Source organism: Panthera pardus, unplaced genomic scaffold, assembly GCF_024362965.1.
Source record: "Panthera pardus isolate Hobbes unplaced genomic scaffold, ASM2436296v1 HiC_scaffold_15, whole genome shotgun sequence".
Lineage (NCBI taxonomy): Eukaryota > Metazoa > Chordata > Mammalia > Carnivora > Felidae > Panthera > Panthera pardus.
In genome coordinates, this window is record NW_026526710.1 from 82,879,521 (window position 1) to 82,899,528 (window position 20,008).

Sequence of the window (20,008 nt, forward strand, 5' to 3'; positions counted from 1 at the left end):
ATGCACTAGGAAACCAAAATATTCGTTTGGCTCACTTTATTGCGGTGGTCTGGAACTGAACCCACAGTGTCTCTGAGCTGAGCCAGTAACAACAATCAAACCTGTAAAGGTGTGATCCCCTCTCAAAAAAGAATGAATCAGAAATCGAAATAGTGGTTCCGCCACCTGGAGAAGAGAAACCTGAAAGCTCATAATGCATATCTGTTCACATTCTCTTCTGTCCACTCTCATGTGAAATAGTCCCTATGCATGTGGGAACCAATCCCGTTAGACAAATAAAGCTTAGGACTACCAGTCATTAACAGTGCCGATTTAAGATTCTACTGCACAAATTACGTAATTTCCTATCTATCCATTCAGAAGTGGCTCCTTGAAAAATCACCTACTCCTATCCTCAAAATAATTGAGAGGCTGGGCCTTTCTCACTACGTCAACCAGGGCTAGGGTGGCGATGCCTGTCTGCTTCTGTCCACAGAAGATGGTTTAATAGACAACACTGGACTTTGAACATGAAAGAGTTCATTGCCTGTTCCTTTTTCTTTGCCAATCAGGTAATATTGAATGTGAGTAAAAGAATATACCTGGCATTTTCAGGTAAAACACATAACATTCATAGCCAAGCCGAGGATTGCTATCCAAGTAAACAGACCTTTGTGTACAGGCTAGAGAAGGGAGCAGGGGCGCTGGAAGGTATTTTCATGGGAAAGGAAGAAAAGCATTCGGGGAGCAAAATTGGAAGTCGAGCTAAGTGGCTGGGAGTACCTGAAAGCACAAATGTTCCTTGAACGCACTTGACCTCTAGAATGTGTGCTTACTATCCGATGAAGACATTTCAATAAGGGAGAGTTGCAGGCAGAGATGAAGGGCACCAGGTCTGATAGGAAAAACACACTGCACTAGACACACTAAACACACCGCACTGCACTAAACACACTGCACTGCATTTCCTCTCCATGGCTCTGCAAGCTCTCATAAGATGCCTTTAATGAGCATCCCAGTGTTAAGGATACTCTACTATGCATCAACGAATGAGGAGACCTCTGGTGAAAGCAAAGACTAGGGTTTACAAATGAAATACCAAATACACACGAAGCTTGAGACAGTTCACAGACAGTCCATTTTTAAGTCTGATACATCCAAGCACTGTAATAAACTTCTTCCCACTCTACAGGCAGAGGAGTTTTGCAAATTTTAAGAACCGGTCTTTACCTTTACAATGATTTTCGTCCCAAGGATACACACAGTTCTGGAGTCCGTTGCAGACCAGTGTATTGTTAATACACATGTTGCTATGGCAGAAGAATGTATTGCCTTCACAGGGAGCTAAAAATAAGAAGAAGAAAAAAAAGCAAAGAAAAAAGTCATAACGGTGATTCAGTAGTAAATCACTCTGATTGCAAACCGAAAAACAAAAAGATGACAATGATAATTTGCCATCAAATTGAGATAAACGATCCGACATTCCATTCTCAGGGGTTGCTACTGTGGTAATTATTTCCCATGTTGTGAACAGAGCTGGCCCTTCTCTAGATGTGCTTAGCTTACAAAACTAGCACAGGAGGGTTTCCATGATAACAATGAAGTACATTATCTATATGGGTGCGTTCTTTTTTTTTTGTTTTTGACTTGCTGCATTCATGTGACGAAAATTAAGTGCCCACTACATGCATAACGTTATGCTTTACACTGGAATTCTGTATGTACAAATTTAGTTGTATTATGCAAAAAGTCTTAATTCAATTAATTAATATTGAAATAATTTTGTAAAGCATATGTTTACAAAACACGAACGAAGAAAGCAGACATTAAGCAAATCTCTCTTGCATTATTTCAACAAATGAACAAAACAAAAAATGTCATGGAAATTCAGAACAAGAGAAAATTAATCCTGAACAACATAAAAATATATATTATTCCCATCAACATGATTGATGAAATTAACCTACTTTCATGTATTTCACACATTCTAGTAACATTATGTTACAATGGTCCATGGTCGCCAGATACAATGCGCATTTAGGGTGCTGGGAGATAAAGGAAGGATGCCCAGAAGGTATACAATACAAAGATAGGAGAAATAGTACAAGTTTAATGTAGCAACGTATAATGTTAGATAGGACTTCCATATTAGGAAAATACATTCCTTTTTTTTATCAGAGTAATAGGATGTTTAGAAAAATCAGTCTCTAGGGGCACTTGGGTGGCTCAGTTGGTTGGGCGACCGACTTCGGCTCAGGTCATGATCTCGCGGTTTGTGAGTTCGAGCCCCGTGTGGGGCTCTGTGATGACAGCTCAGAGCCTGGAGCCTACTTCGGATTCTGTGTCTCCCCCTCTCTCTACCCCTCCCCTGCTCACACTCTGTGTCTCTCTGTCTCTCAATAATAAATAAACGTTAAAAAATTTAAAAAAAAGGAAAAATCAGTCTCTAGAGTAATACTGAATTAGGGATTATAGTTCACAGACCGTGCTTTTAACTTCACAATGATCCCACATATCTTATAAAACGTAATTTCTGTGTTTCGTGTTTTTGTTCAGTAATTGTTCTAAGATCCTTTTAAGGATGAGTATCCTAGAAAAGCATATTAGATACAAAACACATAATTTACAGTGGTTAGAAAATCGGTCAATAAAGATTTACTAATGATCAGTATTGTCTAAATACCACAGTCATGTTGTAATGATTTTCACACCTTCAAGACTATATATCAACAGGTATTTTAGAAAGTTACCTTTTTTAGGTACATTTGCTATATTAACCACAAGTGTCACACAAATAATTTGCATAAGGCAACTTGGTGTATTTTAACACTCTTAGAGAAATCCTAACCCAAAAAACAATACAAAACAAAACAAAATGAAACCAAACAAACAAACAAAACACACTCAAGTCTTGAAAATCAGAAACATGGTAAAGATGTAGCTAACTCAAGCAAAGGGATTCCTTCTGGCTCTCCACACCCTTTCCCCTATCCCGCTTCCAGAAGACTAGTTCCTTCTTTCCTCGGCTAGAGTTTGAGTTTATGGTCTTAAAGTCTGGCAAAAGATTTAAAAAAAAATGCAAGAGTCATTTTCGGGGAAAAAACACATTAAAAGGTAGAAAATATGCAGTAGTCATTTTGAAAAGGAAGTATCACGCTTAACGTGGGCTAGTGCCTTGTTAAACATCATATAAGCCTGTTATAATATAAACTTTAATGATCTGATACATTATCGCAAAAATCTGCTCTTTAGTATGGAGCTAAATTTAAATTTCTGTAGTCAACCGTAATGGCTCTTGCAGAACAGATACGGTCTGTTAAGCAGATAATGAATGTTGTCAAACTGTGCACACAGAACGAAAAGGAGTTTTCTGCGAGTGGAGTGGTTGCAAAATGTTTTAGTAAAAAACCATGAGAAATACACACGTCCTAAGAGACTCTGGTGGTACTGAAAACAGAGTTATCAGGGCACCTGGGTGGCTCAGTCGGTTAAGCATCCAGCTCTTGATTTTGGCTCAGGTCATGATCTCACAGTTCTTCGTGAGTTGGGAGCCCTCATGTCAGGCTCTGAGCTGACAGTGCAGATTCTCTCTCCCTCTCTCTCTGCCCCTCCCCTACTCTCAAAGTAAATAAATAAACTTAAAAAATGAAAATACACTTATCCGCCGAGTGAAGAAAACCTTTAAGAGAGCATAAATACTTACTTCCCTTCCAGGATGAGTTGGAAAAATTACTACAGTTACTATTAAGTAGGATGCATTAGATTTTACAATTTTAAGTATGTGAATAAAAATGACTCTGCGTTCTGTAATTGAACAAAGTACAATAGAATACTCGTAAGAACACCAAACTGTGAATTCCAAATGCTCCAAATGCAGTTGTGTTTGTAGTTCTGCTGCTTCTTGGTTGTGAACATCTCTTATAAACTACAAATCCAGGGGTGCCTGGGTGGCTCAGTCGGTTAAGCGACCGACTTCGGCTCAGGTCATGATCTCATGGTTCCTGAGCTCGAGCCCCGCATCGGGCACTGTGCTGACCGCTCGGAGCCTGGAGCCTGCTTCGGATTCTGTGTCTCCCTCTCTCTCTGCCCCTCCCCCGCTCATGCTCTGTCTCTCTCTGTCTCAAGAATAAATAAACACTAAATAAAAAGTTAAAAAAAAACCCAAAAAACTACAAATCCATGTGCCTGTATCAGTTATGATTAAATACTGGCGATTTCACTGGTAACGGGATAGGTAATCCAGGACGGCCAATAAATCACATTCCTGACACACTTCTTTTCATCCAATGATCAGGCAAATGTGCCAGTTAACTGGGATCGTCTTGCTTTTTAAATTTTCTATTATTGCAGGTACTAGACTATCTTTTCTCTTACTTTTGCCAGTATTTACAGAATTGCTATGCAAACAAGAAAGATAAAAAAAGCAAATCTTGCAGCGGCTACGAAACAAATGTGTAACAACTTACAGTCCCTGAACAAAAATAAATGTTGTTTCATAGACAACACCAAAAATACAACATAGTGGCTTCTGAGTGTTCTCGTTATCGTACGTCTGAGTATTTCTCTCCTGTAAATGCAGATCTGCGGGGTGCCCGGGTGGCTCAGTCGGTTAAGCGTCTGACTCTTGATTTCAGCTCAGGTCACGATCTTACAGTTTGTGAGTTCGAGCCCCAAGTCGGGCTCCACGCTGCCAGCGCAGAGCCTGCTTGGGATTCTCTCTCTCCCTCTCGGGGCCTCCCCCTTTCTCAAAATAAATAAACAAACTTAAAAAAAAATAAATGCAGGTATGCAATGGTTCACCAAAGATTCTTACTTCTATCTCCTGTTGAAAAGATAAAATGGCAACTTCCTGCCTCCCAAAGCAAGCTATGTTCTTGTGTTTTCAAGGATGTCTGGACACACTCTGGATACCGACCTTATTTCCCATGACCCTCAGCACACTCCCGTTATCTGTGGCTCAGTGGCCAAACACGGTTCCTTCTCTCTCTCTCTCTCTCTCTCTCTCTCTCTGCCCTGGAATATCCTTTCTCCATTCTGTTATCCAAATCATATCTGCACTGTATTATCTGTACAGTTTTGAAATACTATTCCAAGCTACCGAGAAAATTATCTTTTTCTTAAATCCTATTATACTTACAATTTTAAACAGAGCTTGGCGGTTAGCATATGCTTATCATCTTTCCCACATGTTCTTTGAGACGAAGGGCAATGCCTTCAAAAATTTTTCATTTTTAAGCTTTCATACGGTTTAAGGTTCCTAGGCTTATGGTAAATATTCAACAGAGAGGTTTAATTGATTAATATTACCGAGCAAAAGGTTAAGTCCAGCCAGGGTGCTGGCTGAGTATCCCAGGAAGCGGAAGACTCCAACAGGTGTGCTGAGTGGTGGAGAGCTAACCTCCATGCCATGAATGGTCTTCAAGGGCGGTCCGATTTGCGATATTCTCAGAGACTACAGCTCAGCGTCCTCTCCTTGGCTCGCTCACCATTGCTGACCCAGACACATCTTCCCAGTTGGCGGAGGACTGGTTCTGCTTAGAACTTCAGTATACGTTGCCAAAAGCTCTTGCCTCTTAAATACCAGCTTCCTTATTTCCTAAAATTATCTGGAAGAAGCTCAAGTGAAGGGTGGGATTCGCGCCCAAAAACGCGGCAGCTGAGGAAACAATCCTTACGGTTCGGAGTACCTACGCGCCCAGTTCCCATGATCAAAAGAGTCCACTTCTTTCTGGAAGGAGGTTTTCTGTTGTCAGCGGAAGAGCAAATACAGCTTCGCGTTGGCTTTTAGAAAAGACACAGGAGGAACTATTTTCGTGGCTTTGTGTCTCTGAACTGCTTTTAAAGTGTACTTAGATACGATGACCGCGGCTCTTTCAATCTCGCTTCAGTGGAAGGGTTTATGGAACCTCATCATTTCATTACCCAGATGCAACGCTAAGTATTTCATTTTAAGAAAAGAAAAAAGACAGAAACTGAGAGTAGTGGAATATTCTAGTCGGCCAACAGAATGTCATGTGTGCAAGCACAGCGTTGCTCCTGATTTCAATCATTCAGGCAACACAGAATGGATAGTCTGACACTGAAAAATGGGTCTTGCCTCACTGTTCCCGCCTCCCTCCTGCACCAATACAGACGCTTTCGGGCAACCAGTCTTTTTTTGTTGGTTGGTCTGTTTGCCTATGTAGGAGACTGCACGTTAGGATGAAGCTTCGCCTGTGTTCTGCAGACATTTCACCACGGGATGGAAGGATCCCGACAACGCTACTGTGGGCAGAGCTGGGTCTCGGCTGCAAGGAGTGATAATCCCTGAGGATGGGCCCAGTTGTCACATCTGTAAAACGGGGATAAGGATAACACTTACCTAAGCGATTTAAGTACGCACAGAACTTCGGATAGTGCCAGCCTATGGACACAAGCGTTAGAACTGTGCGTGGAGCTGCTCCGGGAGGGGAGCATCGCACAGGAGCCGTGGATTCACAATGTCTGAGACTGAAACCCAGGTCCATCACTTCCAGGTTGTGTGACCTTGAGCGAACGTGCCTCAAGATCCCCGAGTTTCAGTAACATCTATACAGGGGGCGAATCTTAACTACCACACACAGCTGTGAAAATTAAATGTGATCGAGCTTTAAAACCCGTAACCACTGTCGTCCGAGGCACAGTAAGCACACATTAGCTCTTCTTGAATTACGGTAATAATTCGCCAAAATTAAATCAACCAATAAAACATACGATGTTAAGGAGACACAGAATAGACCAGTTCAGTGACCTAATATTACACATTTCCTAATTTGTGAAGTGAGGACGGTCGTTCACAGAGAGCTCGTCAACACCAAATGAGAATGCAGGCTGGAAAGAATGGAGCAGAGGTTTCACACATAACAGCGTGCAATCAATACAGTCTAAAAAGAGGAGTTCTACACAGAGGTGTTTACCTTCTTGTGCAACAAAAAAGCATAGCTGTTCTTTAGCTAATACAACGTTGTAAGAGAAATAATATAATGAAATGGGTTGTAGCTCAGAGCTCTATAAGCTATTACATGCAGGGGTGACATTTAAAATATGTAACAATCAGTTCTTCATGGGACCCGACCAGGCAGATCCAATGGACACTGACCGCCACAGCTGGGTGCACAGCCTCAGCAACAGCCCAGTTCATTCCCACTCGTAAGAGACTGGGGAATAAAGTAATGCGTCATGAAACATCACTTCCTCAAAAACGACTGGGGACATTTATCTTCGTAAATTTCCCTAGCATATCTTTCTCCAGGCTGTTATCTTCTACAACCTCCATCACTCATTTACAAACATCCCGTCCCGAGTGCTCAGCGGACAACCCCCGTCTATAAGTAAAAAGTGGTTTCAAGTTGCTTCTAATATTACGTGAAGTAACGTAAGGGTAGGTAATGCAAATAATGAACCTCACAACCTGTAGAAATGAAGGTGTTTATCCCTCTCTCTCTCTCTCTCTCTCTCTCTCTCTCTCTCTCGAAAGCAATCATAGGAATTCCGTAATGTATTTAAATGTGAAAAGAGTCACTAATACACCACAAATCTGAAGCTCCAAGCTCTTTGACTCTATGTGACTCTAGTATTTACCTATAAAAAGGAAAAAAAAAAGTAAGTCTATATACTGTCTCCACTTTTTATAGGCAACTACGCAAGAAAGACAACTTTTTTTTTCTTTTTCAGTTTATTTATTTATTTTGAGAGTGCAAGCACAAGAAAGGAAGGAAGAGAGGGAGAGAGAGAGAATCCCAAGCAGGTCTTGCAGTCTCAGTGCAGGGCCCAATGTGGGGCTTGAACTCATGAAACCGTGAGATCATGACCTGAGTGGAAATGCAGAGTCGGACGCTCAACCAACTGAGCCACCCAGGCCCCCCAATTTTTTTTTTTACGTTTGTAAGACACTTTTCTAAGATATGTTCAGGACATTCCTGAAACTGAGCCTTGCTAAGTTATTTAAAGATCTCGGGAAGTATACCCCTTTGCTATACCCATGCCCAGTGTAAAATATCACTCAAGTTTTTAACTCTAAAAAAGAAACAGAAGATGGATTGTTTGCTCGCTAACTTCAATAAAAGGCAGATTTTAACAAGTGTTTGTACTACTTTCCAGGAAGAAGGTTTAGATGTGTGTTATGATATTCCTTGATTCGCAGGAAAACAAGACCATGAGGATAAGATGCATTTTCTAATTCCAAATTGTAAAGAGAGCTATTCAGACGCCATCTTGGAAGGCAAGAAAAGCGAGTGTGCAGAACAGATCGTGGTGTTTTGGTCCCACTATAAAATCAAGGCGTATTCTTTTGAAGTCTCTAGTGATCTTATAAACTGAGGTTTGGACATAAGTGACAAGAGTGTCCTGCAACTGAGTGACACGATTTTCAGGACAGAGAAACACGACGCACAGATGCAGGTTTCGAGAATATCTACGGGTACCTTAAATCCAGGCTTAAAATTTCAATTTAAAATACCGTAAGTGAACATTTATCCAAACATCTCATGATAAAGTCTTTGGAAACACAAATTTTAATGCAACAGTTTGCTCTAGCGGGAAGAAATATATTGTGGATTAGTAAGTAAGATGAACTATGGTGCATTTCCTTCCATACACCGGCTGTTGGTGGACCCTTGTTCACAGAGCTCTTGTGCCACGAAGCCCGTTTAACTTTGTTTAGTCCAGATGACTCCAATGTCATTAGTATACCACCACTCGATACACAAACCAGAACAAAAGAAAAAGCAAAATCTTGAGAAGTCTTGCCCCAGTGTTCAAAAATTATGGTGACAGATCTCTTATTTCTGAAGGGAACAGAGAATGAGATGAGAAATTACTAAGGTATAAAGTTGGGTGACAAATGAGGACACAGATCACTGTAAATTATAAAGCCTCACGCACAAAGAGACATGTGGAAAATTTGACTGGAAATAAGCCAAAATGGTGACAATGACTATTTGTAGGATATTCACAAGTTACATTTAGCTTTTATTATAAATAATATGTAGATATATAAATGTATATATACAAATATATATTTAGCTTTTATTGTAAATAATATGTAGAAATGTATATGTACACACACACATATATATAGTAATTGGTAAAAATCTTTTAACTTTTCATGAAAAAAATAAAATAGTATTCTTAAAAATCTATTTTGTCTTTCATATTTTAACTAGTCACATAGTAGTTTTCACATAACATCTATAACTTACTATATATTTAAAGCTAATGACTGAACTTAGTATTTCACTGAATTCACTCCCTTCTTTTGGGTTGTTTTGAAATCCTCACATGTTCCCATTCTCACCACTAGGTGGCGAGCATGCACCAGATTTCCTGAAATAGCATTTGACTCTATTCTGATGTTGAAAATCCTACATGCGTCTGAGACATTTATACCTATATGTTGCTGATCTGTAAGAAATAAAAACTTCAGTAGAGACCACAAAAATAATTTTGAACATATCTGAATTAGGTAAGGGATGACGAGAGAAAGAAGAGCAGTCACAACACTAAGTGTAAAGAAAACTGCATTTAAAATTTTAATAAAGAACCATAAAACATATTGGCTGTAATATTAAAAGTCTATTCACGAACGTGTGATCATTTTTCAGTATTGTGTCACATGTTTATAAATTTTGTTCCCTTTTTGTAATTAATTTTTTTAGCTTATAATAACTTTTGTTAATGCCAAAGTCACTAAAATTCCTTCTCACTTATTAGTGTTATGTCTCCTTAACTGCTTTCCTTTTTATTATTATTTATTATTATTATTTATTATCATTATTATTTTCTTTTTTTTATCTGTCTTTAAATTCCAGTACAGTTAACATACAGTGTTATATTAGCTTCAGGTGTACAATATAATGATTCAACAATGCTGTACATTACTCAGTGCTCATCATGAGAAGTGTCCTTTTAATCCCCTTTCCTGATTTCAGCCCATCCCCACCTATTTCAAATCTCCCCTCTGGTAAGCATCAGTTTGCTGTCTGCAGTTAAGAATCTGTTTCTTGGTTTGTCTCTTCTTTTCTTTATTCATTCGTTTTGGTTTTAAATTCCACACATGAGTGAAAACACACGGTATTTGTCTTTCTCCGATTCGCCCATTTCACTTAGCATAATATTCTCTAGATCCAACCATGTCATTGCAAATAGAAAGATTTAATTCTTTTTTATGGCTGAGTAATATTCCATTGTATATATACATACCACCATCCATTCATCCATTGATGGACCCTTGGGCTGCTTCCATATCTTGGCTATTGTAAATAATGCTGCAATATGCATAGGGGTACACGTATCTTTTCAAATTAGTGTTTTGTCTGATTGTATTCTTTTTCAATTCAGAAATCCACTAAATGCTACCCTCAGGAAATATTGAAACGAAACGGAAAATAAAACCTGGCAGATGTCTCTCTGACACACTGATATTTCACATCCTTGTGCTTTGTGGCTAATGAAACGATCAATGGTAGGTGAGTTCAAAGCCAAAGAACACGCTACTCCATCAAGAAAATTTGGAAATGGAAGTGATGCTTGATCCTACTTTTCTTTTAATAATAATATCAGCTAAATAACAGCTCAAATGCTCCCTCGTGTCTCCCAGCACCTGACCCAAATCTCATTCTCTCCATCCACATTCTCCGGCTTCTTGCCTCTCTCAGATTCTTCGGATTTGTTTAATGTGAAGTTTGTCAAAAGTTCACCGCCTCTGTGGGTGCTGCCACATGCATGCACACACACACACGCTCACACGCCCACATCACCGAGTCTTCTACCTCTGCTCACTTTTCTTTCCCATCCCTTCTCCAGTCTGAAGTTGGGATGGAAATGGTTGCAGGAATGTGTCGAGCAGCAGCAGGATGAGGAGACAGCTTAGAGTACATTGACACGTCCTTGCTTCATTTGTAGAATTCAACTTTTATCAGCCTTGAAGACATTGATTTATCAAAACTTCCTGATACTCTGGATGCTCTAGAGCCTACCACTTTGCCTGAGAGATGGAAATAAAGCTTGTGTTTATCATAAATATGGAAATGTGATACATATCTGCATTAAATATTTAAGTAATGAATTTATGCTAAAGAGCAAAATCTAGTGCACTTGGAAACGCAATTACTTTTATTCACTAATAATTTTAATTGATCTAGATGACAGAGACGATTTTCCCTCTGCCTCTCAGAACCCTGCAGTCAGGTCTCCAGGGTAATCATGAGAGGCCCCCCTTCTCTTCTCTATCCCAGGGGATCCTGGGAAGCCTGCAAAGCCTCTGACACTCTATTTTCTCCTGGGCTTACCCTTCCAGCTCTGACTCCCATCTGAAGTCCAGATGTATACCATACCAGCAAATCCCGACATAACTTCTTCTTGGGATTCTAAGTACCATCTTAAGTGAAACATGGCTAGATGATACGGAAACAATTGTGACCTTACTCCTCTTTAACTACCCCTTCCCCACATCATTCTTCCACTCGCACACTTTCCTGATGTTAATAAAGGCCATGAGTTATTAACATTAAGGCTGCTAAGGCTGAAGGGTTAGGGTCTTTCTTGAGTCTTTTCTCTTTCAACACCCATGTCCAAAGAGCCTTTAGTTGTGTCAGCCTTATCTATCTATCTATCTATACATCTATTTATCTATTATCTATCTATCCATTATCTATCTATCTATCTATCTATCTATCTATCTATCTCTTATCTATCTATCCATATATTATCTATCTATCTATCTATCTATCTATCTATCTATTATCTATCGATCTATTATCTATTATCTATCTATCATCTATCTATCTCTTATCTCTCTACCCATCTACTATCTAGCTAGCTAGCTAGCCAGCTATCATCTATTATCTATCCATCTATTATCTATCATCTATCTATCTATCTATCTATCTACTATCTATTTATCTGCCGAGTTCTTGTTGCCATCTCCATTGGTACAAGTGGCTCATGGCCATTTTTCAACACCTCGTTTTCTATATCAGATCCATGGACAGAGCAGCCAAGGGAAATTTGGTCATTTAAAAGTATAAATCAAACCATTGCTCACCCCTGTTTAAAACACTCCAAAACCTTCCTTTAACAGAGTGAATGCCAAACTCCTCAATACCCCCTGTGCTCATCCAACATCTCAACTCAGCTACCTCTTGAACTCCAATGTCACCCACCATAACCATGGCGCAATGAGATCCACACCCTTCTCCATCATGTTCGTCTAATTTGTTGTTTTTCCAAATACTTATTAGGACTTTAATTTATCTTCTTAAATTCACTTCTCTGTACGTCATTTGTCTCCTCTTATAAAAATGTAAGGCAAAGGAGTTGTCTTGCTCACTGTTGTATAACTTGGGCTTTGAATAACAAACACATGCCATTTTGGAGGTGCTTAATAAATACCTACCAACTCACAGATATCAGAACAAAACTTTTTCAACAGTAAGATAGACATGGAGTGCCATCTTGCCATTCTATTCTGACAACGATTTTATTTTATTTTTTGAGGTTTTAAGAAGTTTCTATTTTTTCATTTCATTTTTTTATTTTTTAATGCAATTTATTGTCACATTGATTTCCATACGACACCCAGTGCTCACCCCCACAAGTGCCCTCCTCAATGCACATCACCCACTTTCTCCTCTCCCCCACCCACCATCAACCCTCAGTTTGTTCTCAGTACTTAAGAGTCTTTTATGGTTTGCCTCCCTTTCTCTCTGTAACATTTTTTTCCCACTTCCCTTCCCCCCTGGTCTTCTGTTAAGTTTCTCAAGATCCACATATGAGTGAAAACATATGGTATCTGTCTTTCTCTGTCTGACTTATTTCACTTAGCATAATACCCTCCAGTTCCATCCATGTTGCTGCAAATGACCAGATTTCAATTTCTAAGAAATAACTAAACTTTTTTAATGAATTTAATGGAAGAAAATAGCTAACATGTCAGAGATATCAATTATGAGTAAGCATCTGAGTAGGAATTCAAAGCCTTCAAAAACTGGATTGAAAAGTGTCTAGCTTGTTACGTTTGAATCAAGATATTCTAATTCCAGAAAAATATAATGTAAAAAAATAAATATATTTGGCCATCCGAATTGTCCCCAAAACAAATGTTTTGTTTTTCCCCAAATAAATGGAAAAATTTCCCCTGCCACCATATTTTAAACTTAAAATGCCCTTTAGGCTATGCAATTAGAGAAAATGACATTTTATTTGAAAAATGCTGACCAGATTTCAGGCCAGAAATAGATTTGTGCCTCTTCTCTTCATCTCCTTTATCATCTTCATATATTTTTTTTGAAAGATCAATATCTGCCTCCAAAACTCTATGTTCCAATGTGACTTAGTTATCTGTCAAAAGATCTCGAATTATTAAGATGAATTTTAATCTCTTCTTTAAATACAAGAAAATCTATTCACAAATTTCAATTTAATCCCACTCACATTTATTAGATTCCCCCAATCTTTCTGCTAGAATTGCATATTGCTACTGTCCCAAAAAGACAGCATATTAAAAAAAAGAAAAAGCATCTTCATGAGAAAATTATATTCCATAGATAGAGATCATTTCTTTCCTCACATAGGACACGAGACACATCGTGATCTTGTCCATTCTATTTGATCCCAAGAATGAACATATATTTGTATACTATAATTATGTCTGCCTTGGGCCAGCTACATGATGATTTATTCATCGTCCCTAATTAGATAGGTCTACAATTACCATAAGGGGGATATTGCATTTCCTTGGGGTCTGTAGTCTGATTATTACCAGTACTCAGACATGGATCTCAGGGTTTGTTTTCATGACTGGTGTACATGTCTATAACAGTTAGCTGGTTGAGACATGCTGTTCCGTTAAAGTCACTAGATTTGGTTTCATTGTTGCAAGTGCCAAGTCCCCAAAGCGGGAACTGAGGTAAATAAAGATTAGGGTGGAGAAAATGAATGGACCATCATAGCCTCAACTTTGTGATCCTCCTAGTTCAAAGGCTAACAAGTCAGAATAATCATTTTCTGTCTCCGTACAACAAATACACGCAATCTACTTTCAGTGATAGACATAAACTACAACAGCTGTAAACTGAGAATCAAAGAGATCAATACATGTGATCCCCAAGGATCCTGCCAAAAACTACAAGGAATTTGCTGCCTTTATTCTTGTCCACAACATCTGGCAGACTGACAACCTCACCAAGACAACACTGATCAAAACATTTTGATGGGGGGGTGCCTGGGTGGCTCAGTTGGCTAAGCGTCCGACTCTTGATTTCAGCTCAGGTCACAATCTCGCGGTCATGAGATGAAGCCCCACCTCGGGCTGTGTTGGGTGTGGAGCCTGCTTGGGATTCTTATTCTCCCTCTGCACTGCCTCCTATCTCTCTCAAAAAAATAAATAAAAAGTTCGTTGAAAATTCTGCAAAATCTTCTGAGTAATTCAACACATACACATGGAAATCAACATTATTTAAAGGAAGGCAAATATTTTAGTCTAAAAAACCATTCAATAAAATTGATTTTAAATTTTAATTATTCCACCAGCCTATAAATCTATATACATACTTAAAAAAAAGTAATTTGAGCCAAGTATTACTTCCAATATTAAAATATTTCTGATCGTTATCCTCTTTATGGTACAACTGGACTCAATCACATGCTTAAGAGGAAGGAAGGGTAGGTCCCTGGCAGACTATACAATTTTATATTATTATCCCTTGCTCAAAATTCTCATTATATTGAAAGTAAGAAACTCCTGACTATAAAGGTTTCAGTATGTTGGTATCCCATTAATAGACACAATGGTTATCACCAACCATTTACCATTAGCTCTGTTTTGAACACATATATTTAAAACTCACAGCTACTCTATAACCTCTCCTTCATTTTCTGTAAAAGAAACTGAGGCTTAAAGTCAAGGTGTTATAGATAAGAAAGGAGAGGAATTAACTGACTGTCACCAAATGGGTACTCTTTCATATATTTTCAGACTATTTTGATTTTTTTATCAATTAAAACACTTTAAAAATTCTTTTAATATTTATTTTGAGAGAGAGAGAGAGAGGGAGAGCAAGGGAGGGACAGAAAGACAGGGAGACACAGCATCCGAAGCAGGCTCCAGGCCCTGAACCATCAGCACGGAGCCCGATGCAGGGCTCAAACCCATGGATTGAGAGATCATGACCTGAGCTGAAGTCGGAAGCTTAACCAACTGAGCCACCCAGGTGCCCAAAACACTTTTTTGAAATAATCTGTAATTTTGTTGTGAAAAATGCTTAACATTAATTTTAGAATTCAAAACACATACATGCATACCAAAATTATATATTTATATATTTATGATACATTCTCTTCTTGTACTTTTCCTGTAGTAATAAAAACATTCAACTTTTAAATAATTTCATTATATAGAAGAATACATATTCAGTAGTAGGGCATGAAAGGGACATGTATTTAGAGACACCATTACCATTTGGCATTGTGTACCTTTGGTCTTCGAGTCCAATAAACTATATTTTTCATAATTTTAGGTGAAGAGTTTATCAATTTAATAGAAACAAACAAATAAAAACAGAATAAGAACAGCAAACCTACTGCAGTAAGCTGAATAATAGCTCCCAAAGATGCCCACATCCTAATGCCCCGAATTTGTGAACGTTACTTGATATGCAAAAGAGACTTTGCAGATGTGATTATGGGCTTCACAATGTGGAGATTATTCCGGATTATCCAGGAGGGGCCAAGGTAATCACAGGCATCTTTACAGAGGAAAGGAGGAGCTCCAAGGGACAGAATGTGATATATAACAAGGAATCCAAGAGAGACCAAAGGTGACCTTGCTGGCTTTGAAGGAGAAGGAGCTATATAACCCACTCAATGGGAAGAGCACAGCTCTAGAAACTGGGACAGGTGAGGGAATGCACGCTTCACTACGGCCTCTCAAGACAGTGGCCCTGTTGACACCATGGTTTCAACCCAGTGACATCTATTTCAAATAATACATTTTTGTTGATTAAACACTAAATGTGCTTAAGGAACAGCAACAGGAATGAAGCCAATGTCCCTATTTACACCAGTAGCTAATTTCTCGGAGGAATCAGAACACGATCCACCAGCCCCTGTAGATGGAACTATGGCCACACAACACGGCAACAGGGGCGGGAAAGGCCGAATTGGGAAAAGAGTGAGATCTCTGACATGAGTAGCCAATGGCTTTTGACTAGAACACCCTGCAAGTCATCAGTCACGATTCGCTATGAAATGGTCAAGAGCAACATTTTCTAACTACTGACATCATTTAAAATTAGAGCAAACTCAAAGATTCACTCATGTCACCCAGAGGAGGAAGGACCGATGTCAACTCTAGCGCTCCAAGGACATTAGAAAAACATAGGCTTAGCCATCAGCATCTGTCATGCCATAAACAAGCCATCAGGTGAGTGTCTTGAGGGTAAAAATTCTAGTGTAAAATTCTAGTCTTGAGGGTAAAAATTCTAGTGGAGAAATTCTAGTGTAAACCATGGTGATTATTTAGTCTGAAAGAACAGGTCATTAGATAGTGACCTGTCCTCACCTGTTGGTATAATTACCACCTCCCAGAAAAGTCTATTGATTAGTTATCATTTCCTGACATCATAGATGTGTCTTGATTTTCCCAACATAGAAAAGAACATCTATATTCTTGTTTTCTTGGATTTAATACATTTCTTTAGAAAGTCATATCAAAGTTATATTTATTGCTTTTAAAAAAATGTTTACCAAAACAATAACTGTTCATTGTAGAAAAATCATAAAACACTGAGGATCAAAAAACCTCGACACCTAAAATTAATCACTATTGCTACCTTAAATGAATTGCCTTCTACACACATGCATTACATATACAGCAGACACTCTATATTAAATATTTATCACATATACTTACGATATACTTTTATGTGTGTTTTGTTTGATATTTGCTTTGAGAATTTTATTTTTTTCACATAGCTCAATGTTTGTATCATTCTAACACAGCATCTAAAGAGTTAAAAGAATATATACAGGTTCCAAGAAGCATTTAACCAAGCCACTTAATTTTCATTGTTTAAATGCTTTTAAACATACTTATCACTAATATATACATACATTTTTAGATTAAGTTTCAGATCAACAGAAGAAAGCATGCATATATTCTCGTTCTCACACCATCTACAAAACTGGGTATTTTATTATGGCTATATTTTTAAACAATTGAATAGATAAAAACAGGCCTGATTCCTACTGAAATTTGCATCTCTTTGTTTACTGACACAGACCGGTGTATGTTTCCTATACCAACAGGCCATTTCTGCTTCTCTATGAATTGATTTTTCACTTTATTTGCCCCATTTTCTTCTCGTTGGCTTATATAACTTTCTCTAATTGTCTTATACAATCTTTACGCTTCTTTAAAATTTTTTTGTTTTATTCATTTTTGAGAGAGAGAGAGAAAGAGAGAGAGAGAGAGAGCACAAGCAGGGGAGGGACACACAGAGAGAGGGAGACACAGAATCCGGAGCAGGCTCCAGGCTCTGAGCTGTCAGCACAGAGCCCGACGCGGGGCTCGGACTCATGAACTGTGAGATCATGACCTGAGCCGAAATTGGACACCCCGCTGACTGAGCCACCCGGGCACTCCAATCTTTATTCTTCATAGTTAAGAATGTTTACCCTCCTGTTTTTGTTGCCAATTATTCAATTCAGCTTTTCCTTTTTTATTTTAATTATGTTTTTATATTAACGCCTATCTTACTTTTGATGCTTATATATATGATACATCCCCTAGCCACACAGTGTTTTATGTTTACTTTAGAAACAGGTGCCAAAATAGGACACATGTGCAGCAATTTTGCCAGCATATTCTGTGTCTTACTGATATTTCTATATGTGCCATCTGGTATTTATGCAGCTGTATGACAGATATAAGTAAATATTTCCTGTATTAGCAAAGTAGTCTTCAATGTTTCAAAACGCACCGACTCTTAACAGTGAGGCATGGAGATCTCTACATTAAAACATCAGTTTACGATCAGCAGCATGGCTTCCTCTAATGAAGGTCATTTTCTTTCCTGGGTGAAATGCAGGAAAACACCATGCCTTTGGATCTTATCATTTACCCCAAACTTGTAATTGTGTTGGGGCTTGCTTTTTCTAGAGAGCAAATGAAACATTATTGTTGTGAGTTGATGATCATCAATATGTTTTGGTGTGTATTCTCAGAGAGCTCCTGAGCTCAGTGCACTTGGACGCTTCTAATCAAACATCTCTGCAACTTTTCACCCTGAGGATCCACCAAATTTAGTTTACTGAGGTCACAGAACAATTTTACTTGTATCTTGCAAAGTTGGGCATGTGCACCCCGGCGGACAGAATGTAAATTGTGGACACAAGAGACAGATGGCATGCCAAACTATGCTCCAGACAAGAAACAATAATAAAACTAAACGGTGAAATAATAATCGCTCGCTGTGGCCAAAGAGCAAAGATGCTACTAATATAAACAAATGCTGGAGAGAGAGGAAAACAAGACCCTATGAGAAAAGAGTAAGGCTTTTTAAAGTACAGCGTTTCAGTGGATAGTTCACTAAAGTCGATGAGGAAGTACGTGGTGACGGGGTGGAGTAGAGTGCCAGATGGAAATGAACGTGTTCTGGAGTGAGTCACACGCTGCAATTCAGTTCGAATGAGTGCGGTAGCCCCATCCCATTCATCTCTGGGCCATCAGCGGTTGGGTGCTTATGCGTTAGATGAAGGAACAAAATGGCGGATGGAGGGATTCCAAGTAAGTATCAAAATGAAAACACGGATGCCTAGGTTAATAACCTAGTGGCCACTCTACTTTTAGGGTCAAGCTGATGTTAGAGTGATTGTTTTTTATATCTTTCCTACAATTCTACCTTGCCGCATCTCCTCAACTACCAAATCTAGAAAAAGCATGAACCAGTTAATAAATCATAACGTATCAGTTAATATATGTAAGTGACACATACAGATTGACATCCGGATTATCTAGTGCCTTCGAAAGTGCATATTGTTACAACAGGAATGTGTTTTGGTTTTCTATTGCGAAGTAACAAATTACTACAACCTTACCGCCTTACATTCAGGTCATTGGGAGCACTCCGTCTCTTGGGTCGCTGGACTGAGGCTCCCCCTGTCTCCCTGGCTCTCAGATGGGCAACATTCTCGGCTCCCAAAGCCTACCCCCATGCTCTGCCACATGGTCTTCTCTACAACGTGGCAATGTGTGGGGAATAAGTTTAAGAATTCTCTGAGCTTGCACCAATGGGTTAACAAGGCTTAGGGGGGAGAGTCGCCACAGGATGAAAGTGTCCAAGCACAGGTAGAGTCGGAGAGTCGCTGCACCAGGGCAAAAGAGCCCAGGATTAATCGTGAAATAAAACAAAGCATAGAGGGAAAAGCAGCTACAGGGCGAAAGTGCCCAGGGCGAATTAGTGAGAAAAATGCCGTGTTAGTGAGGTGGCACCCTCTATCTGTCTAAGCCCTAGAAAAGTTAAAATAGACACGGTGCCCAGTGCCTGCAGTAAATGGCCGTCTTCTCACCACCGGGACGTTGTCTTGACCCTGACCCCTAACACCACATACCATCAAAACCCCTTTTCTCTCACACGCGAGTTAATGATCACTGTTGTATTGTCTCTTTCTGCATGTCCATCACATATGTAAGCCTTCTGGTCCTAATAAAACAGAAACAGGACCCTTGCTCAGGACTCTTGTCTCCTCCCTGACATTAGCCTCTCTCATATTCAATTCTGTGTCCGCTCTTTTGCTGCACAAGAGAGAACTCCAGACTCAAAGTCGGTGACAGCAGCGTGCTCCGTAAATGCCAGCAGGAGTATTTGCTACAGCTTAGAATGCCTCTGACTTCTTGCATTCATGCCTTTTAGACCTTCTTTTAAAAGGGCTTAAAGACTATCACCAGTATTTTTTGTGTATACTCAGCCCCACCAGGACAGTTTCCCTTTTGATTAATTCAGAGTCACTGATT

At 39.1% G+C, this 20,008-nt stretch overlaps 1 protein-coding gene across 9 annotated transcripts in view; it reads right to left on the reverse strand.

Annotated features, from left to right (window-relative positions):
• Positions 1–20,008, reverse strand: part of NETO1 (neuropilin and tolloid like 1) — a 126,764-nt gene that overhangs the window by 24,071 nt on the left and 82,685 nt on the right. For 8 of the 9 annotated variants that reach the window (XR_008422317.1, XR_008422316.1, XM_053902832.1 and 5 more), the window contains exon 8: positions 1,210–1,323. Coding sequence is in view for 7 of the 9 variants with exons in the window: in XM_053902832.1 (XP_053758807.1) it covers positions 1,210–1,323 (114 nt within the window). In the remaining 2 variants the exon portion in view is untranslated. Of the gene's footprint in view, positions 1–1,209; positions 1,324–7,697; positions 8,784–20,008 lie in introns of those variants that run through there. The other variant, XM_053902835.1, reaches the window with a different exon arrangement.